At 49.1% G+C, this 27,413-nt stretch overlaps 1 protein-coding gene across 7 annotated transcripts in view; it reads left to right on the top strand.

Annotated features, from left to right (window-relative positions):
• The first annotated feature begins 1,771 nt into the window (after positions 1-1,771).
• eef1db (eukaryotic translation elongation factor 1 delta b (guanine nucleotide exchange protein)) overlaps positions 1,772-27,413 on the top strand; it is a 52,414-nt gene continuing 26,772 nt past the window's right edge. For 3 of the 7 annotated variants that reach the window (XM_067968481.1, XM_067968466.1, XM_067968450.1), the window contains exons 1-2: positions 13,722-13,857; positions 22,462-22,533. In XM_067968481.1, coding sequence (XP_067824582.1) covers positions 13,726-13,857; positions 22,462-22,533 — 204 coding nt within the window. In that variant the 5' untranslated portion in view covers positions 13,722-13,725. Of the gene's footprint in view, positions 1,880-13,721; positions 13,858-22,461; positions 22,534-27,413 lie in introns of those variants that run through there. The other 4 variants (XM_067968490.1, XM_067968474.1, XM_067968457.1 and 1 more) reach the window with 2 other exon arrangements.

Here is a 27,413-nt window from a genome sequence, read left to right as displayed (position 1 = left end):
ATCAAAATAGCCTTTTTGATTATTTTCTGCACCCAGACATTTTAATGATGTACATTGATCCCTAAGTCTCTTTGCACCTCCACTAATGGCTGGCTTTTATATCTAGAGGACTAGAATACAAGAGGGTAGAAGTTAGACCTCACCTGGATTACTGTGTCCAGGTCTGGGCACCACACCTTCGGAAGGATATATTGGCCTTGGAGGGAATGCAGCATAGATTGACTAGAATGATACCTGGACTCCAATACCGGGACACAAAATAGGGTTGCATTCCCTGGAATTTAGAAGATTAAGGGGTGATTTGAGCAAAGTTTTCAAGATATCAAGGGGAACTGATAGGGTAAACGCTGGTGTTCATGCTGCACTCAAGCCTCCTCCCACCATACTTCATCTAACCCTATCTTTAGATGAATCTTTAAGACTTTAAAAATACCTTTTTTGGAACATTTATTACGCTGTCCAATAAACCTCAAGGCTACTCGGTGCAGTGTTTGTATGTGGGTCAAGCGGGTATTCTCACCTGCGCCGTCAGGTGAGCATCCTATTGGTGCCAATTCACAATATGGAATTACCCAAGACCCTGGGATTTGGGACAGGATCACGGGCACATCCATGGGGCAGGTGGAAGTTCAGCACAAACCACATCTGCCCCTAAAACGACTCCACCGGAATTTCTGGACATGGGTACTTAGTCATTAAAAATGTCAAATGGAAGCAGAACTGACAGAAAACTGACTATGTAAAATGTAGTCAGCTATGAGTATAAGCATGTATATTTATTTTATAAATTACTTCCCTTCTACTAATAGAGAGACCTGCTTAATAGCTGGTGTTAGGAAGCTAATACTCACCTGCATTAATCACCATCAGCATCTTTTTCCACACACTGTACTGCAGTAACCCAATGTAATTCCCCACATTTATTAAAGAGTAAATCTCCGGCTCTGGGAGAGTTCGCTTCGCTCTTTTCTGTGTTTCTGGAAATTTAATTAAAAACAAGGGGACGTAATCTTAAAATTTGAGTCAGGCATTTAGAAGGGAAATCAGGAAGCACTTTTTCACACAAAGGGTAGTAAAAATCTGGAATTCTCTCCTCCAAAAGGCTGTGGATGCTGGGACAATTGGAGCTTTCAAGACTGACATGGATAGATATTTGTTAGGTAAGGGTATCAAGGGATATGGAGCTGCGGTGAAGATCAGCCATGATCTAATTGAATGGTGGACCGGGCTGGATGACCCATTCCTGTTCCTATGTTCCTAAGAGGGGGGAGCAATTATTCTGTAACAGAACTAAAGAATAATATTGTCACCTAACAATATTTTGAGGAGAATATAACTAGAAAATTATCCTGGTATTATATAGCAACATATTAAGAAAATTAAGAGTCTTGTTACATTTTTCATGATTTATATGGTCTAAAATACACGACAGTTGAGTGTACTGCACTGATTTGTCTGAGCAGAACTAAAGAAATGAACGTAAGCTGTCCACTCGGAAATGAATGAATGGTACACATAGCCGGCCCTACATTGGAACATGTCAAAAACTTGAGAATAGGGAGATCAGAATAGTCGCGCCACGTATTAGAAAAGAAACTCGCCTCGGTCACCACAGATTTCATTTGCTATCGGTGAAGTAATGAGAAGTACTATCAACACGTTACGAATAATTGGGATTAGGTGCTAGTAGTACGTTGATAATTTTATTAATGTTGGTTTAGAGTTCCCCTTTTCGACACATTGGTGCCGGCTGATTTTACGCATGCGCGCCTCTTCGGCGTGGACGTGAGCGCGAGTGCGCAGGCGCGGCCTCTTCGCATGTTGGTGCTGGCCGAGTTGCATCGTTCTGTGGAATCTGAGCAGCGATTGTCGAAGCCGAGTAAGTATCGAGGGGCCGGTAACGGTTGGACGGACGGACAGGAAGCACCGGGATAACCCTAAGCAACAGCGACGAGAGGCCTGGAGTGAAAAGAAGAGAGTTTATGGCGTGTAACCGTTAAAGAGAGAGAGAGAGAGGGAGAGAGTGTGGGGGAGGGGCGAGGGGCGCCACCTGCTGGCACCGGTGCGTCGATGCTCCACGTGGTTTCTGATCCTGGATGGGCAGGTCCCAGGTACAACCCCCCTGCCCTGTGCTGACTCAGTTCATCTCCGCCATGGGGTGCTGGTAGTCGGGGAACAGCTGGCTTCAGCAGCTCTGGGTTAAGGAAGGGGCAACCCAGCCAGGGTTGTTGGCCTTGATCGCTAGCCGTTGTTCTTCTGCTGGAATGTGGGAAATTGGGTGCAGAATGGTTACATAGAATTGCATTACATAGAATGTACAGCACAGTAAGGAACATAAGAAATAGGAGTAGGCTATACAGCCCCTTGAGCCTGCTTCACCATTCAATCAGATCATGGCTGATCTTCGACCTCAACTCCACTTTCCCGCCCTATCCCCATATCCCTTGATTCCCCTAGTGTCCAAAAATCTATCAATCTCATTCTTGAATATACTCAACGACTCATCATCCACAGCCATTCGGCCCAACAGGTCCATGCTGGTGTTTATACTCCACAAGCGCCTCCTCCCTCCCTCCTTCATCTACGTGAATCAGCATATTCTTCTATTCCTTTCTCCCATGTGTTTAGAATGTGGAACATCCCTTAGGGTTAGAATGTGGAACTTGCTACCACATGGAGTGGTTGAGGTGAACAGCATAGATGCATTTAAGGGGATGCTAGATAAGTACATGAGGGAGAAAGGAATAGAAGGTTATGCTGATGGGGTTAAATGAAGCAGGGAGGGAGGAGGCTCCTGTGGAGCATAAACACTGGCATCGACCAATTGGGCCGAATGGCCTGTTTCTGTACTGTACATTCTATATAACTTCTAGAGGAATAGAATACAAAAGCAGGGAGGTAATGTTAAATTTATCTCGAACCAAACCACAGATTTGGTTAGTCCACACTTGGTGTACTGTGTGCAGTTCTGGTCTCTATAGTCCAGAAAGGATATTGAAGCACTGGAGGAAATGCAGAAAAGATGGAAGTTACCAGAATTGAGAGGATGCAATTATCAGGAAAGATTGAGCCGGCTGGGGCTCTTTGAAAAAGAGGAAACCTGGTAGAGGTCTTTAAAGTTATGAAGGGGTTCGATAGGATGGATTTGGAGAAACTGTTCCACTTGTGGGTGAGTCCAGAACAAAGGGGCATAAATATGAGATAACCACTAAAAGATCAAATAAAGAATTTACCAGCAATTTCTGTACTCAGTTGTGAGAATGTATAACTTGCAGACAAACGGGAGTGTTTGAAGCAGAGGGCATTGATGCATTTAAGGGGAGGTTTAATGCATACATGAAGAAGAAGGGATATGTGGGCAGAGTGGGAAGAGGCTCATGTGGAGCATAAACACTGGCATAGACCAGTTGGGCCAAATGGCCTGTTTCTGTGCTGTAAACTCTATGTAATTCTAGGTGTAATGCTGCTGGAATTCTGATTCGCTCTTGACGGTTCAGACTTGGTGCTGCCCACATGGGATATTATTCTGGCTCAACTTTGAGTCCTGAACCTGTTGTAAAGGATTCAGGTACTTGGGTATGATGCGATTTGTATGCAGGCTGTGTTTTTGGTTCTAGCCATACCTCAAAACTTGTGTTAGTCCTCAGATTCTCATTGTTGCACATAGTTGTAAAATTAAGAGGAAAATTTTAATCCTTAATCAGTCTGAGAGACTGCAATGTGTGGCTGGAAGAGTTGGCTTAACAACTTTATATATTTCATGTACGTGTTGGGTGGAGTTCAGTTGAATCTAAACTATACTAATAGAAATCCAGGATATCTTTCTGCATAATTCTAGTTTGATTTATTCATTTTATGAACAGTTGCTGATATTGTTTTTTCGGTACAAGTGAAAACTTACAATTGCTCTTGTCTGTGCCAGGTATATTTGAATGGGCATTTTCTCCTGATCTCAGCTCGGGTGGCAGGAGAGCTCAGATTTGCTTAAGGGCCCCGTGTCTGGGAGGTGGGAATCAGCCCGAGTTCCTGCTCCCATTACTGGTGACCATTACTGGGAAAACGCATGGGCATGGGTTGGGGACAGGATTGGAATCTGCTGCGATACTCTCTATGGTCGAATAGCTTGGCTGTTGCTCACATGCGAGGCATGCATGTGAAGAACCGGCATTCCGGGAGATGGAGACTGGAGGGCAGCCAGCATTACCCCAGCATGAGATAGTGCCTTGGGGAGCAGAGAAAGTGGTAACGGTAATGGGGGTGGGAGTTTTCTGATTTTGATGCACGGTCACTAACTGAGGTTAGGTGTACAGTTGAGAAAGTGGTGGGATGTCAGAAACTTATAAAGCAATGGTTAGGCCTCAGCTGGAGTTTTGTGTTCAGTTCTGGGCACCACACTTTAGGAAGGATATGAAGGCCTTAGAGAGGGTGCAGAAGAGATTTACTACAATGGTACCAGGGATGAGGGACTTCAGTTGTGTGGAGAGACTGGAGAATCCTTAGAGCAGAGAAGGTTAAGGGGAGATTTGATAGAGGTGTTCAAAATCATGATCGGTTTTAATAGAATAAATAAGGAGAAACTGTTTCCAGTGGCAGAAGGGTCGGTAACCAGAGGACACAGATTTAAGGTGATCGGCAAAAGAACCAGAGGTGACATGAGGAAAAACATTACGCAGCGAGTTGTAATGATCTGGAATACATTTCCTGGAAAGGAGGCGGAAACAGGTTCAATAGTAACTTCCAAAAGGGAATTGGATAAATACCTGAAGTGGAAAAAATTTACAGGGCTATGGGGAAAGAGCGGGGAAATGGGACTAAATGGATAGCTCTTTCAAAGAGCCGGCACAGGCACGATGGGCCAAGTGGCCTCCTTCTGTGTTGTATAATTCTATGACTCTATGAAATGCAGATATCCGGTTGTCCCTGCGGGGTTAATCATTAAGTGAGAATCATAGAAAGTTACGGCACAGAAGGAGACCATTCGGCCCATCATGTCTGTGCCAGCCGAGAAAGCTGTCCAGTTTAATCCCGCTTTCCAGCACTTGATCCGTAGCCCTGTAGGTTACGGCACTTCAGGTGCATATCCAAGTACTTTTTAAATGAGTTGAGGGTTTCTGCTTCTACCACCCTTTCAGGCAGTGAGTTCCAGACCCCCACCACCCTCTGGGTGAAAAAAAGTTCTCAGCTCCCCTCTAATCCTTCTACCAATTACTTTAAACCTATGCCCCCTGGTCACTGATCCCTCTGCTAAGGGAAATAGATCCTCCCTATCCACTCTATCTAGGCCCCTCATAATTTTATATACCTCAATTAAATCTCCCCTCAGCCTCCTTTGTTCCAAAGAAAACAACCCCAACCTATCCAATCTTTTCTCATAACTAAATTCTCCAGTCCTGGCAACATCCTCGTAAATCTCCTCTGTACCCTCTCTAGTGCAATCACATCTTTCCTGTAATGTGGTGACTAGAACTGTACACAGTACTCAAGCTGTGGCCTAACTAATGTTTTATACAATTCTAGCATAAGCTCCCTGCTCTTATATTCTATGCCTTGGCCAATAAAGGAAAGCATCTCGTATGCCTTTTTAACCACCTTATCTATCTGTCCTGCTACCTTCAGGGATCTGTGGATATGCACTCCAAGGTCCCTTTGTTCCTCTACATCCCTCAGTATCCTCCCATTTATTGTGTACACCCTTGCCTTGTTTGCCCTCCCCAAATGCATTACCTCACACTTCTCTGGATTGAATTCCATTTGCCACTTTTCTACCCACCTGACCAGACCATAGATATCTTCCTGCAGTCTACAGCTTTCCTCCTCACTATCAACCACACAGCCAATTTTTGTATCTGCAAACTTCTTCATCAAGCCCACCACATTCAAGTCCAAATCATTAATATATACCACAAAAACCAAGGGGCCTAGTACTGAGCCTTGCGGAACCCCACTGGAAACAGCCTTCCAGTCGCAAAAACACCAGTCGACCATTACCCTTTGCTTCCTGCCACTGAGCAAATTTTGGATCCAACTAGCCATTTTCCCTTGGATCCCATGGGCTTGTACTATTTTGACCAGTCTGCCATGTGGGACCTTGTCAAAAGCCTTGCTAAAATCCATGTACGCTACATCAAACGCGTTACCCTCGTCGACCCTCCTTGTTACCTCCTCAAAAAATTCAATCAAGTTAGTCAGTCACGACCTTGCCTTAACAAATCCATGCTGACTGTCCTTGATTATCCGTGCTTTTCTAAATGACGATTTATGCTGTCCCTCAGATTTGATTTCAGTAATTTGCCCACCACCGAGGTTAGACTGACTGGCCTATAATGACTCGGTCTATCTCTCTCTCCCTTTTTAAACAACGGCGCAACGTTAGCAGTCCTCCAATCCACCGGCACCACGCCTGTAGCCAGGGAGGATCAGAAAATGATGGTCCGAGCCTCCGCTATTTCCTCCCTTGCTTCTCTGCAAGGGTATCCATTGCCAGCCACTTGAGATATTCAATTATTAGGACATTGCACAGGTTACTCATCCCACAACTCAGAGAGGAACCCTGTGAAATTCATCAGTGAACTTCTTGTGATTTTAGGATTATAGTTGATTTCATGGGGTCCTCCTGCAAAATGTGCGGTCCTATTTGTGAGTAGGAGACCAGAGATTTGCCCGTGTTCGCAGGGAAGGACGAGGGGGAATTGTAAGGTGTGGTGTCGCAGTGCCAGGCTTGCCACTGTCTGAAGTGGGACTGCCAAGTGTGAATGGTAGCTGTGTTACAATGGGAGCTTCTCTTGATGAATGAGGGAATTCTCAGCAGCTGAGAATTGTCCCATTGTTTGATACCGATGGTACCAGGGGATTAGGGCGTTTGTGTGTGTTCTCGTTCCCAGGCTACTGTTGGTCATCAAACAAGAGGGCGGGAAGATCTTGCTTCCAGTGCTGGGGCTGTTGGCCGAGATGGGAGACCTGCGGGAGCAGATTCAGGTGCATCATCTGTTACTGCTGCAAGTGACTGATTCCCCATTTTGCTCGGTGTCTCCTGCTGACCTCGGGTGGGCTAGAGGTGGAGGGCCTACAATTGGCCTCTGTGTCCCCGGCTTGGAAAGGAGAGAAAGAAACCTCCCCTTTTCTGGTCAGCATCTGTTGGCCTGCGGTTAGAAAGTGCGTGCAAGTGGACGGCAGGGTTGGGCTTCTATGGTCGATTAGCCCGCAGCCCCTCACTGTGTAGGCTTACACGTGAAGAATTCCCAATGTTGGGTGAACTACCAGAGAGAGAGGAGGGACGAGGAATTGGCAGGATCAGAGGGGGGGGAGAAAGAAGGTTTAATGGCTGTCATTTACTCTTGGACATTCACATGTCCGTAGACTGCTGACGTAACATATTGCATGAACGCCAGGGATAAGCAGCTGCCATGTTCCTGAAATAAAAACAGAAAATGCTGGAGAAGCTCAGCAAGTCAGGCAGCATCTGTGGAGAAAGAAACAGAGTTAACGTTTCAGGTCGAAAACCTTTCGTCAGAACTGGAAGATGTTAAAAGTGTTTGAGCAGGTAGAGAGCAAGGGAAAGTGGGGGAGGGGAGGAAAGGACAAAAGGGAAGATCTCTGTTAGGGTGGAGGGCACGATTGATTAAATGACAAAAGGGATGATGGTGGGCGGTAATGGGGCAGGTTAAGAAACAAAAGATTGATCAGGAGTAGCTGTAAATGGCAGCAGCAGAACCTTTACCAGCATTGCCTTGTTCCTGGATCCCTGCTCACAGTGACTGGTTTATGAATCAGGGTGCAGGTGGGTAGCAGTAACGCTGTACGTTTGTATCGTGCCACTAAACCACTTTAATTTTCTTCTCTCTTTCCCTTTCAATGCTTGCTGTTGTAGGATAAGAAGGTGAGTACCAGTCTAAGCACAGCTTCTTCTCCTTTTCCCCCCTCCCAGATTCTTTTCCAAAGTGCCCACAACATCGCAGGATTCACCTCTGTAAAGGACGTGTCCTGTAGCTCAGATCAGTCCCTGATTTGCCCTCAAGCTGAAAACGGAAAGTGTCCTCACAGTGCCTGCTTGTTAGAGGAGGTCTGTGAACACGGCTTGGGAGCACTGTGCAATGGTGCTAAAATACAGCCACCCGTCCATCAGGGCAGAGCCACTCCCCGTCCTGGAACAGCCTGCTGCTAATTTTACTAGACTCGGTCGCTATTGCCGGGTGGAAGACTCTCAAACTGCCTTATTTTGTATGTTCAAGCAATACTTTTTCTTAGTGGGCCTCAGTGTAATTTCCAGTACAGTGCTGGTGTTACAAGGTACTGTGGGGAGTTGTACAAAGCATTAAACAGCCTTGTGTACGGTTCTTTTTAAGTTACTTTATTTATTACTCTATCTCCCGCTATTCTCCTGTAGTCCCCTGAGTCCATACCCCAGTCCCAGCTCCTGGGTGTGTCAGTCAGTTTCGATAACCTTTGAGCGTGCTGGGATCTGGCTCCCCTTCCCCATATGAAAGACCTTACTCCCTGCTTTGTGCCCCCTCCCCTGCTCGGTGCATCAACTCCACCCACCACCCCCCCCCCCCCCCAACGCACTTTTCGGTGCCTAGCTTCTCCCACCCCTCCCCCTCTCAGTGTCCCGCTCCTCTCCCACACCCGGTGCGAAATTGACCCTCTTCCCCCCCCCCACCTTTTCGGTGAGCCCAGCCCTCCCCCCTGCCTTCCTCGCGGTGATCCCAGCCCTATTCTCTCCCTCTCGATGCACCTGCCCCTCTCGATCCATGTTACCCTGGAGCACCAAAATATTAAAGTTCGCCTCGATAGAGGATTCGAATTGCTTGCCAAAGCTTCAATCAAAACGTACTCTGACTCCCAGGTTCTATCCCGGACCTCTGTTTGGGGCATTAACAACCTTCAGCATCACTGAGCTAAGGATGGGGAAAGGGAATCAGCCATGGTCCCTGCTCCTGCTGACAACCGGGTGAATAGTACCTGTGTGGGTACAGGATTAGGCTCGGGTGTTGTGCACTGTATGGCCAAATAGCTGCTCACACCTGGAGGGCAGTCACTTGGGTAAGGTATTGGAAGCCTGCGTGCCCTCCCGCTCCCAAGAACTGGCCCCCATTATGAGTTAGTGGCTTCAGGAGAGGAGGGAAAAGGAGATTTAAAAATGTGTGGAATAGTCTTGTTCAGTGTGTGTGACTCGAATACTGTGTTTCTGGTTTCCCAGCCGGGGGAGTTCTCAAAACTTCTTCTTTAAACACTAATCGTTCCCGGTCATGTCTTGGGCTCGTACAGTTATGGGGAGATTTAATAGAGGTGTTCAAGATAAATAAGGAGAACCTGTTTCCACCGGCAGGAGGGTCAGTAACCAGAGGAGACCGGTTCATGATAATTGGCAAAAGAACCAGGGTTGGGGATGAGAATTTTTTTTACGCAGCGAGTTGTAATGATCTGGAATGCACTGCCTGAAAGGGCGGTGGAAGCAGATTCAATAATAACTTTCAAAAGGGAATTGGATAAATATTTGAAAAGAAAAATTTGCAGGACTTTGGGGTATGAGCAGGGGGAGTGGGACTAATTGGATAGTTCTTTCAAAGAACCGGCACAGGCATGATGGGCCGAATTGCCTCCTGTGCTGTACAATTCTATGTGACGGGGTTGAATTGGGCTAAAACTGGATGTGTTCAGAAAGCAGAGTGCGGTGATATCAGAAACACAGGCGAGTTCCCCCCTGAGTAAAGGCTCCGTTGTTTTGCCAGAAATCTAACGTGCCCTGAGTTATCCTTCGGGTTTACCCATGATGTGCCACCTCTGCTTGTATATTTCTTTGTTTACTGTGTACTCTCTTTCCCCTCTCTGTGTTGTGCTGCACGCTGCAAAGGATGAGGATCAGGAAGCACCCCTACCTGCTGGAGACCATCTGGATGGACAAGTTCAAGTACGACGAGGCGGAGAGGCTGTTCCACCAGGGCCAGCAGGCCGCTGTCCTGGCCTCTGCCTCCGCCGCACGGGCTGCCCTGGAGGCCGAGCTGGCCCGTGGGGCCTGGCCGCTGGACGGAGAGGAGCACCTTCCCGCCGAGACTGGGGTCGTCGAAGGCGGGCGGCAGGAGCGAGAGGCGGGGAAGAAGAGGCGGCGGAAGCGTTCTCCCCGCGCCCCGCCATCGGAAGAGGCGGAGCGCACCCGTCGGCCGACGGTGGCGGCCTGCGGAGACGCTGGGGGAGGCCGCGAGCCGCGCCCCCTTGTGGCCTGCCTCCACCTCGTCCGTGGCGTCTGGCTGAACAAGGCCGCCTTCGACGAGGCCGAGCGCCTGTTCGTCGCGCAGTCGCGGGTGCGCGGTGTCCCGCGGTCGCTCCCGATCCCTGGCTCCAGGGTTACTGCCGTTCCCGCGCCGAGGGCCACACCGGATGAAGGTTATGTCAGTGCCACGCCCGTAACCCCCGCCTTTCCGAGCGACCCCAGCCCCACCGGCCTGCCCGTCAATGGGAAGTTGCCGGGCGGGAGTTGGGGTGCTTTTGTGCACCAGACGTGGCTGGAAAAGCCGCTTTATGACGACGCCGAGCGGTTCTACTACGAGACCCTGCACGGCGGCCCACCCAAGAGCGAGAGCCCACACGAGGCAACGAGCCAGAGACCCCCCAGCGGGACCACCGCACCCGCCCATCAAAGAGCCAAGTCCCGCCCGCCAGCAGGGGCCGAGGATCCTGCAGCAGCCGTTCGGCGACTTGTTCACGAGGACAACGAGCCGGTGTGGTTTAATAAACCCGCGTACGACGCCGCAGAGTTACGCTACCACCTGGCTGGAATCCGGAGAGCAGCCAGCAAGATCCGGGAGCCGGTGATGGACCCACCGCCGGAGAGACCTGCCCTCGCACTAGGCTGTCCGGGGCTCCAGGATAAGTAGGCTTGGGACGTATATAATACATGATGACCATTTACACCAGTTCTGTGATAGTTCCAGCAGTGCATTGTCTATTTTTCCTATTTGAGTAATCCTTCGACACGAGTTGGATCCGATTTCCTTTATTAGATGAACGGTGTGACGCTGCCCTGTTGTATAAATTTGACTTGGGCAGGGGTGCAGGATGGGCAGTATCGCTTCGACTGCCCGTTAATTCGCCCCACCCAACACTTGACGCCCAGGTCGAACCTCTCCCGCTCACTTTGTGCGCCTGGTGTGTTTTGGGTGGTCGTTTACGACCCAATACCCTCCTCGCGAGCCTTCACCCACATTGGGCGTGGAATCCAGAGCCAGTTGAGCGCGTTGGCAGTAAGGTGAAAGCTCTCCTCGAAGGGTTACCTGCTGCCTTCACTAGTCTCCAGTCTTTGCACCATTCGGGTAATCCAGAGTTACAGGTAACACTTGTAGTGAGGGCAGCTGTTACTGTTCTGCTCTAATTTATGGCCACTTCCCTGTCGAGAATGGGACAACTAAACACAGGCTTCATTTCCATTCACATTAATGGAGGAGTGGGAGGGGGGGGGAATGGGGGCAGTGGAACCGTGTTATTGTCCGTGCCTCGGGGAGTATGGATCCCTGCGTACTAGTGATCTAATCTGCGGGCTCAGATTGTATCGTAGTGAGTGAAGCTCGATCGGTTTACATTTACAAATAACAGATACCGACTGGGGGATTTGATGGTTCTGTAAGATTTATTTCTGTGCCATTTTAGGTTTCTTTAATGAAACATTTACACTCCTGTCTGCATGTTAATTTTATTTTAATTCCCGAGATGTGCGCATTGCTAGCAAGGCTGGCATTTATTGCCCATCCCTAGTTACGGTGGGTCTTTTTGAACCGCTGCAGACGGTTTGATACAACCTGAGTGTTGGCGTGGGATTGGAGTCACATGTAGGCCTGGACCGGGTAAGGATGGCAGGTTTCCTTCCCTAAAGGGCTTTAGTGAACCAGTTGGGTTGTTAACAATAATCTGACAGCTTCATGATCACTGTTACAGGTACCAGCTTTTTATTTTAAATCTGAATTCAAATGGTGGTATGTGAACTCACATTCTCTGGATTATTCGTCCAGGTCCCTGGATTATTATTCCAGCAACATAACCTCTACACTACCGTATAATCACTGTTCACCCACCCCACTGTACACCCCCACAAATAATATTTACACCAATCACTGCTCACCCACCCCACTGTACACCCCCACAAATAATATTTACACCAATCACTGCTCACCTTCCGTACACCCCTACAAATAATATTTACACCAATCACTACTCACCTTCCATACACCCCCCTACAAATAATATTTACACCAATCACTGCTCACCTTCTGTACACCCCCTACAAATAATATTTACACCAATCACTGCTCACCTTCTGTACACCCCCTACAAATAATATTTACACCAATCACTGCTCACCTTCCATACACCCCCCTACAAATAATATTTACACCAATCACTGCTCACCTTCTGTACACCCCCTACAAATAATATTTACACCAATCACTGCTCACCTTCTGTACACCCCCTACAAATAATATTTACACCAATCACTGCTCACCTTCCATACACCCCTACAAATAATATTTACACCAATCACTGCTCACCTTCCATACACCCCTACAAATAATATTTACACCAATCACTGCTCACCTTCCATACACCCCTACAAATAATATTTACACCAATCACTGCTCACCTTCCATACACCCCTACAAATAATATTTACACCAATCACTGCTCACCTTCCATACACCCCTACAAATAATATTTACACCAATCACTGCTCACCTTCCATACACCCCTACAAATAATATTTACACCAATCACTGCTCACCTTCCGTACACCCCCTACAAATAATATTTAAACCAATCACTGCTCACCTTCCGTACACCCCCTACAAATAATATTTAAACCAATCACTGCTCACCTTCCGTACACCCCCTACAAATAATATTTAAACCAATCACTGCTCACCTTCTGTACACCCCCTACAAATAATATTTAAACCAATCACTGCTCACCTTCTGTACACCCCCTACAAATAATATTTACACCAATCACTGCTCACCTTCCATACACCCCTACAAATAATATTTACACCAATCACTACTCACCTTCCATACACCCCCCTACAAATAATATTTACACCAATCACTGCTCACCTTCTGTACACCCCCTACAAATAATATTTACACCAATCACTGCTCACCTTCTGTACACCCCCTACAAATAATATTTACACCAATCACTGCTCACCTTCCATACACCCCTACAAATAATATTTACACCAATCACTACTCACCTTCCATACACCCCCCTACAAATAATATTTACACCAATCACTGCTCACCTTCTGTACACCCCCTACAAATAATATTTACACCAATCACTGCTCACCTTCTGTACACCCCCTACAAATAATATTTACACCAATCACTGCTCACCTTCCATACACCCCCTACAAATAGTAATGCCCGCACTGTCCCATCGCCATTTAGTTTTGATGATGAGGCGTAAAGCAGTGTAGGAGCTAATCGTGTTGTAACCATTTAACTCTTGTAAGTGATGCAGTACGTTGTGGGATAGGGAAGAGAACAACAGACCCAAGCCTATGCTAGAATTGGGCAGCACCGAGGCGTGGGAGGGAGGGTCCAATTTTCTGTCTTATCCTGGGCTGTTATCTCACTGTCTGTTAATAGCGGGGCGTACTGTGTAAATGTTGCGAGCGGAATCTCTTTACTTTGAACAGTACCTTACTGTGCCTCTCGTCTGACCTCCCACCTTGTAGGGCCATGGCAGTTAACTTTTTGAGAGAGGAGAAAATCTGGTTCGATAAATGCAAGTACGATGAAGCGGAGATGCAGTACTACGAACGCCTGAACGGACCGGTCACCCGCACAGTGCAGAATCCTCCGGCCACGCAGGTACGATGCATTGCGCTGATGTTAACCCCTGTGCGTGAGCATTGTTTCATGCACTTAACTCAATGTAGCAACTGGGCGGCAGTATTAACCCTTGAATGTCTCAATTGCTGTCAGTAAAACATGTTTTCTGTCCATAAGAACTGACTCGACCATGCAAGATACAGATCCGTGTACCCGTTAGCAATTTAAAAAAGACAGTGTCGAAATGTGGCCATTTGATTGAAAACATAAATGCACAGCTGGTCATCCAGCGACTGAAGGAGAAAAATAGCTCGATATCCTGACTGGTAACCCCCTTATCGGAATGTTAAATATCTCTTTCAGGTGCTGACCGACCTGCAGTGCTTTCCCACATCTCCCATTTTTTAATTTCATATCGAAACTTTCTTTTCACCTCCAGTGGACCTGACTTTGTTATAATAAAGTTCGCAAGCTAAGTTCCAACTGCCTGGAGGCTTTCAATGTAAAACAACAACAACTTGAGCCTTTAATGTAGTAAAATGTCCCAAGGCGCTTCACAGGAGCGTAATCGGATAAAATTTGATACCGAGCCACATAAGGAGATATTAGGCCAGGAGCTTGGTCACAGAGGTAGGTTTTAAAGGAGGGGAGCGGCAGAGAGGTTTAGAGAGGGAATTCCAGAGCTTTTAGGGCCTAGGCAGCTAAAAACATGGACGGCAATGGTGGAGCGAAGGAAATCGGGGATGCGCAAGAGGCCAGAGTTGGAGGAGCGCTGAGATCTCGGAGGGTTGTAGGGCTCGTTTCTGCTGTCTGCTTAACTTGTTGCAGAGTTTAGATGGTTTTGTAACCAGCAGTGATCTAGATCAGGGGTGTTCAAATCACAGTCCGTGGGCCACATACACAGCTGAGCCTGGGCAATATAGCCCTGGAATCCCGGACAAAACCGTCTTATTTGTGCTTAGATTTCTTGTTGTTGATAACTCGAGGTAAATGGAAATTAATTTGAACGTTGAATCAAACTTTTTTTTATTCGTTCATGGGATGTGGGCGTCGCTGGCGAGGCTGGCATTTATTGCCCATCCCGAATACTTGATACTTGATACGTGGCACCTGATACGCACCAATGTGTCCCACAAAAACCAAATGCTCGGACACCTCTACTCTAGATGACCAGTCAGCAGCGTCTTGTCAGTCAGTCTTTGAGCCTTGTATAGTAAGGAGCGTCCTCAAGAATAAACTTTAACTTGTTCTGTTTACTCTGACACCAAGCTCTGTCTTCAGCGCTCAAATGGTAAAGTTCTTTGTGCGCGGCACAGAGAGCGCGTGGGGGGGTGCGGCACAGAGAGCGCGTGGGGGGGTGCGGCACAGGGAGCGCGTGGGGGGGTGCGGCACAGGGAGCGCGTGGGGGGGTGCGGCACAGGGAGCGCGTGGGGGGGTGCGGCACAGGGAGCGCGTGGGGGGGTGCGGCACAGGGAGCGCGTGGGGGGGTGCGGCACAGGGAGCGCGTGGGGGGGTGCGGCACAGGGAGCGCGTGGGGGGGTGCGGCACAGGGAGCGCGTGGGGGGGTGCGGCACAGGGAGCGCGTGGGGGGTGCGGCACAGGGAGCGCGTGGGGGGGTGAGGCACAGGGGGGGTGGGGGTATAGGGAGCGTGTGGGGGTGGGGGGTATAGGGAGCGCGTGTGGGGGGTGGGGGATATCGGGAGCGTGTGGGGGGTGGGGGGTATCGGGAGAGGGGTGGGGGGTATCGGGAGAGGGGTGGGGGGTATCGGGAGAGGGGTGGGGGGTATCGGGAGAGGGGTGGGGGGTATCGGGAGAGGGGTGGGGGGTATCGGGAGAGGGGTGGGGGGTATCGGGAGAGGGGTGGGGGGTATCGGGAGAGGGGTGGGGGGTATCGGGAGAGGGGTGGGGGGTATCGGGAGAGGGGTGGGGGGTATCGGGAGAGGGGTGGGGGGTATCGGGAGAGGGGTGGGGGGTATCGGGAGAGGGGTGGGGGGTATCGGGAGAGGGGTGGGGGGTATCGGGAGAGGGGTGGGGGGTATCGGGAGAGGGGTGGGGGGTATCGGGAGAGGGGTGGGGGGTATCGGGAGAGGGGTGGGGGGTATCGGGAGAGGGGTGGGGGGTATCGGGAGAGGGGTGGGGGGTATCGGGAGAGGGGTGGGGGGTATCGGGAGAGGGGTGGGGGGTATCGGGAGAGGGGTGGGGGGTATCGGGAGAGGGGTGGGGGGTATCGGGAGAGGGGTGGGGGGTATCGGGAGAGGGGTGGGGGGTATCGGGAGAGGGGTGGGGGGTATCGGGAGAGGGGTGGGGGGTATCGGGAGAGGGGTGGGGGGTATCGGGAGAGGGGTGGGGGGTATCGGGAGAGGGGTGGGGGGTATCGGGAGAGGGGTGGGGGGTATCGGGAGAGGGGTGGGGGGTATCGGGAGAGGGGTGGGGGGTATCGGGAGAGGGGTGGGGGGTATCGGGAGAGGGGTGGGGGGTATCGGGAGAGGGGTGGGGGGTATCGGGAGAGGGGTGGGGGGTATCGGGAGAGGGGTGGGGGGTATCGGGAGAGGGGTGGGGGGTATCGGGAGAGGGGTGGGGGGTATCGGGAGAGGGGTGGGGGGTATCGGGAGAGGGGTGGGGGGTATCGGGAGAGGGGTGGGGGGTATCGGGAGAGGGGTGGGGGGTATCGGGAGAGGGGTGGGGGGCATCGGGAGAGGGGTGGGGGGCATCGGGAGAGGGGTGGGGGGCATCGGGAGAGGGGTGGGGGGCATCGGGAGAGGGGTGGGGGGCATCGGGAGAGGGGTGGGGGGCATCGGGAGAGGGGTGGGGGGCATCGGGAGCGCGTGGGGGTGGGGGTATCGGGAGCGCGTGGGGGTGGGGGGTATCGGGAGCGCGTGGGGGTGGGGGCTGTCAGTTCAGCTGTAATTGCTGATTGTACCAGAGACGGCTGTGGATTTCCTTGCCTGTATTAAGAAATATATGTTAAGAAATATATCTATCTCCTTCTTGAATACATCTAATGACTTGGCCTCCACTGCCTTCTGTGGTAGAGAATTCCACAGGTTCACCACCCTCTGAGTGAAGAAATTTCTCCTCATCTTGGTTCTAAATGGCATACCCCGTATCCTGAGACAGTGACCCCTGGTTCTGGACTCCCCAGCCATCGGGAACATCCTCCCTGTATCTAGTCTGTCTAGTCCTGTTAGAATTTTCTATGTTTCCATGAGATCACCTCACCTATCCTGGAAACTCCCTCCCCAGGGCTCTACACATCTCTCTCCCAGGAGCTACGTGGGTCGAAATGGCTTTAAATTTTTCTCCGTCCCCAGTTCCTGTTACCGTCCTCCAGTCACAATGTGGAATTTAAAAACTAATACGGGTGTAAATCCACGACAGACCAACCCTTAGCCCAGCCTGCCATCAGGAACAATCTTCAACAATCCCCAACAATTAGTGTCAGCACAATCACCAATTAACACACACCAACGCTCAATGTACTAATCAGACCGCAGGGAACCAAAGCACCAGCTCACTCCCACATCAGTGCTTTTTGTTTTGGCCAGTTAGGTATCCAACAGGTGTGAAACCTGCCACCAAGTTTAAAAGTCTCCGAACCGAGTTACTGAGAAATCCACACAGGTCATGTTTCCTTACCCCCGATATGGATAGTACACACTCTCTCTCACAGGGACACACCTCAATTACCCAAGTCTGGAGTCTTTAAGTGCAGCTTAGCACCAAGACTTGAGGACCCCCCCCAGTGCTACTTTAACGAGTTTCTCAGGATGAAGCACTAGTGACCTTCCCACTGCTGCCCAGTCAGGACCACCCCAAGTGTTACGCCATTATCTAGAGTTATGGGGCGGGGCATGGTCTCCCCTCCGGGTCCTGGTAATGATCCCTGCAAAACCGCCAACCCAACCGGTTCAAGAGTCTGCCACGGAGTTTGACTCGGTTCTGACATTCCATCAGAGGCAGGACGCCTTGATCCCAAAGGGGCCCTGCTTTCCTCTCCTCCCTCCCACCACTGGACAACTGCAGCAGGTACCAGAAATACCTCGCACGCAGAACGGCGAGCAGCACAACTCATCACAAAAATGCACGAGTGCACTGAACCAGCCCCCCCTTGCCCACAGCGTGGGCTCACACCCTCCCCCATCGAATGGCGGGTCCATCAGTAAGGGGTGCAGAGCTTATTCGGCACCTGCTTGCCTCTTTGCAACCCAACTGTGGTAGGTACTGAACCCTGGATACATGGGGGTGTGTTCTAATACCCAGGCTCCAGGTTAGCATCTCCCAGCAGCTGTCGTCCCAAGTCTCAGTTTCCTTAGCTGCGTTCAGCAAGGTGCAAGGATCTATGCACAAAATGGATGTTGTAGGCATCCAAGTCTACCTTAGTGTGCTCGTCACCAAGTCCAGGGGCCTCTGTGAGGGGCTTTGGCAGTGACATGCTCAACTGAGGTCACCTCCCCCTCCAGGTGACAGGTCACTGTAGGCAGGAGCCTTCCTCTCTGCAACTGTTTCCAACCTTTTGCCACGTATATCGGCCGTTCCTTCACCTTCGCTGGATCAAAATCCTGGAACACTCTACCCAACAGCACTGTGGGAGCAACCTTCACTACACGAACAGCAGCAGTTCAAAAACACGGCCCACCACCACCACCACCTTCTCAAGGACAACCAAGGATGGGCAATAAATGCCGGCATTACCATATTCCCAGAACGAATATTTTTTTTAAAAAGGCACTTCGGGGCCTGGCCCTGCATCTCGTAAGTGGAATGAAGGAAGCCCTCCTGCCGAGCGCTAGGAGTTTTAAACCTAGGAGAACTGAACCAATTCAGTGGGATCGCAGAGAGTCACTCCGATGGGATGGATTGTTAAATGCCCCCCCCCCCCCTTTTTGTTTATATAATGTGTATGTTTCGGTGCCACGTTGAGTGTATTCATGGCGGACAGAGTCTGCTGCATCACTGTTGACGGTGCATGTTCCTGACCAGCACGGTCTAAAAATTTTAAAACTAGTTTCTTAGGGAAAGAAAAAACACAGTTGGCAGGTGTGGTGAGGTGGCGCAGGATAGGGAATTCCCCTCTCCACTCATTTCTCTTTCTTTCCATACAATGACGAGAGAGAGCAGCCAAACCTGTCTCGGAGGGCAGTAAATCTACAGACTAGGAATCAGAGCCCTGCCTTGTTTGCGGGAAGATCAATTAAGAAGCTCCAGATGTTGTCGGTACGGTAAGTTCCACTCCCCCAGAGTTTACTGCCCATTGCAAACGACTGACTTTACACTTTTTTTGTAAGCACTAGACCCGTGAGACGGACAAGAAGTGTGAGCTTACAGAAACCTTTTTCCTTGTAATATTAAAATGCACGGATTCAGTCCATTAGGAACAGGGAGCTGGGCATTGGAAAAACGCGGTTTTCCTCCTGTCCCCGATGAACGTTTGCATTAAGTAAGTTAGTTGTATGATGTAAGGGGCACAGACTAGATACAGGGAGGATGTTCCCGATGGCTGGGGAGTCCAGAACCAGGGGTCACTGTCTCAGGATACGGGGTATGCCATTTAGAACCAAGATGAGGAGAAATTTCTTCACTCAGAGGGTGGTGAACCTGTGGAATTCTCTACCACAGAAGGCAGTGGAGGCCAAGTCATTAGATGTATTCAAGAAGGAGATAGATATATTTCTTAATGCTAAAGAGATCAAGGGATATGGGGAAAAAGCAGGAACAGGGTACTGAGTTAGACAATCAGCCATAATCATTTTGAATGGCAGAGCAGGCCCGAAGGGCCAAATGGCCTAATCTTGCTCCTATTTTCTAAGTTTCTATGATAGTGAACCTAAAGAGGGTGAAATAACCTAATAAATTTCAATGAAAGAAAACCTCGTCTTCTGTTATCCTGTAGCTCGCATCTCCTAACCCACCCGCTTCAACTCCATATCACTGTCTAGGGTTTAAAATGGAAATACACTCTCCAGCATTAGAACGCTGCTCATAGGATGGGTGCTGAGTTGTGACTATCGCTCTCCAAAGCTCCTCGGATGGATGAGCTGGTTAAAACATCGAGTGACTGATCCATACAGACCAGGACACTCCTCGGCACAGCAGCAGGGCCCTATAATGGGCCTCGGAGCCTCTGGGTTAAGGAGCTGAAGGATTGGCTCTGTCGCTCCTTCGACTCCTGCTGGAATGCCCCATTGTCAAAACTCCCGACAGTAGTCGATCTCGCGGCTCAGATGTGAATAGGGGGAGTCATTCGGTCGGGGTACAGGGGAGCCTCTGGAGGCTTTGATCCTGTATCCCAGCAACAAGACCATGCCTCCACAAGAGGAGGGGTGGGAGAAGATTGATGGGAAGTGGAGAGGAACCTGCGATCACCCAGTGCTTGTTCACTCCTGTGAAACGACGCACCCTTCGGTCTTCGGTCTCCGCTCTAGCGACCCTCCAGTCTTCAGTGACCATCTTGTTGAAATATAGAATCATACAGCACAGAAGGAGAACATTTGGCCCATCATGCCTGTGCTGGCTCTTTGAAAGAGCTATCTAATTAGTCCCACTGCCCTGCTCTTTCCCCATATCCCTGCAAATGTTTCCCCTTCAAGTATTTATCCAATTCCCTTGTGAAAGTTATTATTGAATCTGCTTCCACCGCCCTTTCAGGCAGCACATTCCAGATCATTACAACTCGCTGCGTAAAAAAAATTCTCCTTATATGTCCCTTTTTTAAAAAAAATGTACTGTACAGTGATCAGAGTGGACTTCACCACAAGAACACTTTGCTCCACTCTGCACCTGGCTTTAGAAAGTGACACAGCTTGGTGTGTCACTGTGAGGCTGTGAGTGGAGCTTTGGGATTCCAGCGTGCAGCCTGTTCACTGCCGAGTTTGGTCCTTCTCGTGACCCACGAACGAGCTCGTAATGACTCGGATCACAGCTTCCACCCTACCGAACGATGCCAGGAAGTGCGACAGTCAGGTGTCTGCAAGTCTGTCACGCCAGTCTTTGGGCCTGCCGTTTGCTGTCTTGTGCAGTGGGACTGGACCAGTGGGCTGTATATCATCTCCCTGCTCCGTAACCAACGTTTACTGCCCTTCCTCCAACCCCCTCCACCCCATCCAATGTGTTAAAGGAGGTGGGAGGGTTAAGTGTAAGTAGCAAGCACCTTCCTGCATTAATTCCAGAACTACACAACTGATCAGGAGAAAGATGGGTTAATGTTTCAGGGTGGCCCCTTGATCGGAATCTTTTAATGACTGGTCGGCCGATGACAGACCTGTTAACATTTGTAGTTTTCTTTGTAAACCTTAGTCTTGGTGCCTTTTAGGGAGTATGATGTCGGGAGTGACCCACTAGATAGTATTGTTTAATTTGTTGCTGTCTGTTGTGGAGGGAGGGTGAAACTGAAGTGCCAGAAATGACAGGTCATTGTGGTGCAATCCTGACGTGTGCCAAAAAGCTTGGCTCTCGCTCCCCCGTATTAGACGGCAGCTCTCCTTGTGATGACAGCAGGTGAACCCTGTGTAACTTCTGCTCCCACGTCTGAGTGGAAAACAAACTTGCCATGTCTTCAGTTTCTGGTTATCATTGTCTTTTTTTTTTCTTTTCTCCCCCCGAGGCCATTGACTGTATTCCGCTGGCACTGACCAGTCTCCACTTCCTGAGCCGTACTGCCATTCTTCGCATGATACTCTTGACAGAATATTCAACTGTGGGGGGCATCACAGCTGAGCCAGAGCCTGCTGTCCACAAAGTGCACCTCCAGCAGCGGTTACAGGATGCCCCTTGGAAAGAGGAGTGCGGTGGGGGGGCTCCTTGGAAAATTTCTCTTCCCTCCCATCCAATATGAGATCTGTTAACTTGGCACTGATCGCTTTAGTCTGTACGCCTCAGTGGCTCACTGACTTAACCAGCTGAGCCTTTGGGGGTGGGGGTTAGTTTTCAACCCTGTGGTAATTAGCCATTATATATTTTTCTGGTCTGCAACATTAAGGAGAGGTGACACAGGGGAGGGAAGGGGCTCTGACTGACACTTCATGCTATAGTTGCAGCTCAGCTCATCAAAAGCTGTTGCCCAGGGTCGGTCTGTTAGTGGGGTGGGGGCTCTCCTGGTTGGTCTGTGAGGGGAGGGTGCTCCCCGGTTGGTCTGTGAGATGGGGGGGATGCTCCTGGTCAGTCTGAGGGAGGGAGGGCGGGTGGGGGAGGAGCTCTCCCGGACATTCTGTGAGGGGGTGGGCTCTCCGGTCAGTGTGTGAGGCGGGGGGGGTTCTCCCGGGGCCTGTGAGGCGGTGGGCTGGGGGGGGGGGGGGGCTCTCCTTGGGTATGTGAGTGGGGAGGGCTCTCCCGGGGTCTGTGTGTCGGGGAGGGGGGGCTCTCCTGGTCAGTCTGGGACATTGCGAGAATGTTGTTCACATTCACCTGGTGCCTAGAGCACTCCGCTGCGGTGAAATCTCTGCTCAGTGGATCGGACACGGGTCTGCACTGATCCTTCCCATGGGCTCCAGATCCGCAGGCTGCCGCGATTCCTCATTTTCTGTTTTGCATTACCCCTCGGCCAGTGATTGTAACCCACAGACGTTCTCTTTTTTAAAAAAAAAAAAATTTTTGCTGTCGTTTGACCAGTGATCAAGCTTGTGACTAAATTCTTTCTGCACTACCTAGGAGAACGGAGCGAGTAACATCCTTCGAGACATTGCCAGAGCCAGGGAGAATATCCAGAAGTCACTGGCCGGAGTGAGTACCTGCTCCTCGTAGCTGGCCGCAGACTTTGAAAGATGCCCCGCTTAGTTGTGCACGAAGCCTTTCCAAAACAAAAGAAACCCCAAACCTTTTAACTGCTAGAAAGCTAGATGACGATTCAAATTGTGTTCACACCGCATTTTGTTTTAAAATGTCCACGCAAGTTGATGGCCTTTTCACAGGGGAATCAGGTGTTTTAGTTGAAGTAAATTTCCTTCAAATATGTGGAATTAGTAACAAGGCAGAGTAACTTTTTTCTAAATGAAAAGACTAAATATCAACACCAACTTCTGGGTCGCTTCCAATAGGCTTAAAATGAGACTCTGGCGTTTCCTCGACTAGGTATCACCAAAGTCGCAGTCCGCTTAACCTCGCCCATTAGGTGTAGTAGCTACTCACTCTATTGCTGAAATACATGCCACCGTGTTATAACCTGTGGCTTCCTAAACTAACAGGAAAACAGTATAAAATGAACTCTGTACTTTCGATTCTGTTCTCTGTAGCGAGTGGATTATACCTGTTGCATTTGATTCTTGCTGGGTGGGGGTCCATCAACATCTGCAGTACCTTGCACAAACATCATTCTGTGCATGTGATTCTTGTAGGGAGTTGTTGGAGGCTGGCTATCTGACCTCGGGAGGCAGCACACTTGAGGTCCACATGTGGACAGTTCACATTAGGAATCATTGGATGGTGATACGGATCGAGGTGTTTCTTTATTTTCCCCCACCTCCAAGCTGAGGGGCACTGAAGTGAATTATAACACTTGACCACCACTGAGCAAACTGGGGTTTGAGCCAGAGACCTTCTCGGCCTGTACAGCTCGGTTCCATCCAGAGCAACGCTTTTACCAACTGTGGCAACGAGGAGCCCCATATATCAGCAGCACCTCCCTTCAGTCATCAGTCAGGAACATGTGAGGAACATTCGTGCCATCCTCGCTGCAGTTATCTCTTGCTGTGGCACCACTGCCACTCACTGACAATAGTGTGTGCTGTGTTCCAATGACGCCAAATTTCCACGGCTAAAGTGTTGGATGAGGGGGTTATGTTCATGTTGGCAAAACACAATGCAACCATACCTAATGGTGAAATGGGGGGTTGCCGTATTTTTTTTTTAAAAAGTTGTCTTCCTATTTTTCAGATAACTTTTTCCACTTAGAAGCAGGGCTTGAGGTGGTTATGTGTTTTCCTGATTGGCACTGGGACAAAGTATCTTCTGCCGTTTTACACCCTTTAATTTTTTGGGGGAAGGGGGGCTGGGATTCACCGGCTGACGTCCCATCGGCTACTGGGGGATCTTAGTTGTTCTAGTTCTTGTACACATGTTGACGTGGAAAGTAATTAACAGAGCGCTCCAGAAGGGAAATTCAGATCTAGTTAATGTTAGGAATTCAGATCTGCCGTAAATTCCTTCTCTGTTTGTCAGTCAGTCCCGTAAGTGGTCCTACTCTTACAGCAGCTAACTCGCACTACTCTATATCTACCTGTACGATAGTGTAACCCAGGAGTGTATCAATGAAAATCCCCATGTGGTCTGAATTGGACATTCGTGTCTTTTGCACGTGCACTTCAATCTCTCCGAAGGTAGCCCAAGTTAATGCTGGGCGAGGCTCGGTTTGAATCAATAAGCTGCTTTATTCCACAGTAAGGTGAACGTACCGAGCAACATTTATGATCGCATCCACTTAGTTAAATCGATACAACTTACCTCTGCGTAATAACATGATTGTAATGTGCACGCTACACTAACCCACTCCAGTGGGTTGTCTTGCTTGACTGAAACAGACTAGCTGCTCTAGGTTCTGCCATTTTTAAGCCTGCCTTTTCTGAGGCCTGCCCATCCTAGCTGCAGTTAGACTGCATTATAAGTGCCGCACCATTCTGCTTTAGAGATCAAAAATCTTCCAACACATTGGGTGTGAGGGATTCATTAATTATGGAAACAAGCCATTGGATTGCTTGTTATTTATAGTCTTATGAGGAAACAACATTAAGACTCGCTCAATAGCACCTTAAATACCTACCGTCTCAGACCCTCACTCTTTCATTATGCTTTTGAAACACAACATTAAAAGTAACACTTTTTTTCCCACCCCCAATCATTTCTGTGGAAATTGGTCAAAAAATATCCATGAAAGATGGCAGTTAAAGGGGATTTTTGTATTAGATTTTTTGTTTTGGTGGGGGGTGGGAGAGAGGAGGAATTTCACTCATCTGACAGCTTGGAGAGTTTAGGCGTGGCTGAGGAATACACACACTCCCAAGTTTGACACCCCCCCCCCCCATCCTCAGACGAATTAGCTGACCTTGGCTGGGTCCTTGGTCGAGGTGCTGTAATTGACCTCCACACCTCTGGGTTGGGGAGAGGACAGTTGTCCAAGATTCCCACATGTGATTGCTATCCAGCAACCCCCCCCCGTTGGAAGGTTTGTGTGTGTGTGTGAATGTACGGTGGACATGCGAGTAATGGTGTAGGAGAGCACTTTGAACAATGGAGTTTTGTGTCCAGCAAGAGTCAGTACCTTCAGGAAGGTGGGGTGGGGGGGGAGAATTAATGAGAGAGATAATATGCAAACGATTTGTTGAGTGACTTTACCCTATTGTTTTGCCCTGGCCTTGTCTTGAGGTCAGAGAGGGGCCATTAACGGTCGTGCCCACATGGCTGATTGGCCCTGCGTGCGAACAAACATAACATTCTTCATCACATCCCAGGAATTAAAGTGACTGGAAAGCATTAACGTACTTTGGAATTGTCCTCCTCCTTTTAACTTTGTCCTTGTTCCCCTGGAGACAGCAGCAAGCTACGCTCCCAAGTCCCTCTTTGCTGACTGCGGGATTTAAAACTTTAGCCCGCGAGCTTTGGCTTCACTTTATTAATCAGCTGCTGTAGCCCTGCACATTTTTCCGTCTCAATAACCTAATCCAGTTCCCTTTTGAAGGCCATGATTGAATCTGCCTCCACCACCCACTCAGGCAGTGCATTCCAGGTGCCGCTGTGTTTAAAAAAAAAAGGTTTTCCTCATGTCACCTTTAGTTCTTTTGCCAATCACCTTAAGTCTATGCCCTCTGGTTCTTGACCCTGCTGCAAATGGGAACAGTTTCTCTGTCTAGACCCTTCATAATTTTGAATACCTCTGTCAAATCTCCTCTCAACTTTCTCTGTTCCAAGGAGAACAATCCCAAATGCAAGATGATCCCATATCACCTCGCATTTTTCTGCATTAAAATTCATCTGCCACGTGTCCGCCCATGCCACCAGCCTGTCTGTATCCTCTTGAAGTTTAACGCTATCCTCCTCCCTGTTCACTACACTTTCAAGTTTTGTGTCATCCGCAGATTTTGAAATTGTGCCCTGTACACCCAAGTCCAAGTCATTAATATATATCAAGAAAAGCAGTGGTCCTAGTACCGACCCCTGGGGAACACCACTGTACACCTCCCTCCAGTCTGAAAAACAACCGTTCACCACTACTCTCTGCTTCCTGTTACTTAGCTAATTCTGTATCCACGCTGCCACTGCCCCTTCTATTCCATGGGCTTCAATCTTGATGACAAGCCTTTATGCGGCACTTTTATCAAACGCTTTTTGAAAGTCCATATACACCACATCAACTGCATTGCCCTCATCGACCCTCCCTGTTACCTCATCAAAAAATTCTATCAAGTTAGTTAAACATGATTGGCCTTTAACAAATCTGTGCTGGCTTTCCCTAATCAATCCACACTCGTCCAAGTGACTGTTAATTCTGTCCCGCATTATCGTTTCTAAAATTTTCTCCACCACTGAGGTTAAACTGGCCTATAGTTGCTGTGTTTATCCGTACACCTTTTTTACCCAGAGAGTGGTTAGACTGTGGAACGTGCTACCACAAGGAGTGGTTGAGGCAAATGGCTTAAATGCATTTAAGGGGAAGCTAGATAAATGCATGCAGGAGAAAGGAATAATAGGGTATGTTGACTCGGGTGGATGAAGTAGGGAAGGAGGAGGCTCATGTGGAGCATAAACACCGGCACAGACCAGTTAGGCCGACTGGCCTGTTTCTGTGCTGTAAGTTCTATGTAAAAAGCACAGAGCGTGTGATCCGTGATGTTCAGATTTCTCGATTGTAGAGGTCTCTGAGGAGCTGCCAACAACCCCACCCCCCCACTGTCCTTTATGAGCTCATGCTTTACCGATTAAAACAACGGTGGTGGGGGGGAACCTACAATAAGTGAAGGGGCCTTACCGTCCTTTCGAAAAGGACAGCGTGGGGAGTCAGTCCGGTAAATCTGGGCCAACCTTTAAAAAAAAAACTCCGTCTGAGGGTGGGGTGATAATTTTGAAAGGACTGCTCTGTAGTTAATCAGCGAACCTACTTCATATAAGAATAAAGTGAGAATGACAGCATCAGAGGCCTGCTTCAACTTTACGTAGCATTTTAAAACATCTTAAAGCGGTGGGAACAAGAGCCGTCCATTTTAAACCAGTAGGAGACTGAAGTGCCTGTTACGAAGGTGGCTCTTCTTATAAATTTTAAAAAAAATTGGACAAAGCCTTTTTTTAAACTGACGCTTTTTAAATAATAGGGATTAAGACACACCGAAGGGAGTGGGAAAATGACCTCCCGTTAAGAGTGAAGGTCACTGAATTGGCACCAAGGTTTGTGTCGCAATTAACTGGGCATCGGTCTCTTAAAAATGGAACGTACTGTTCAAGCAAATCAGTGGCAACGAACCAAAGTAACAAAAGAAAAATAAAAAGACGGAAGCCTACTGAGGTTCCTGGTATCTGTCAAATGTGCTGTGTTGGTGTTGGATGGCAGCCGTGGGTTTTAGTCTGCGTAAGAGAAAGTTGGGGCTCGTGGAGCGTTGAGAATATCACAGTATGTGAAT

Source organism: Heptranchias perlo, chromosome 2, assembly GCF_035084215.1.
Source record: "Heptranchias perlo isolate sHepPer1 chromosome 2, sHepPer1.hap1, whole genome shotgun sequence".
Classification (NCBI taxonomy): Eukaryota; Metazoa; Chordata; class Chondrichthyes; order Hexanchiformes; family Hexanchidae; genus Heptranchias; species Heptranchias perlo.
The sequence above is the reverse complement of the archived record's forward strand: the minus strand, read 5'-3'. Positions and strand labels throughout refer to the sequence as shown.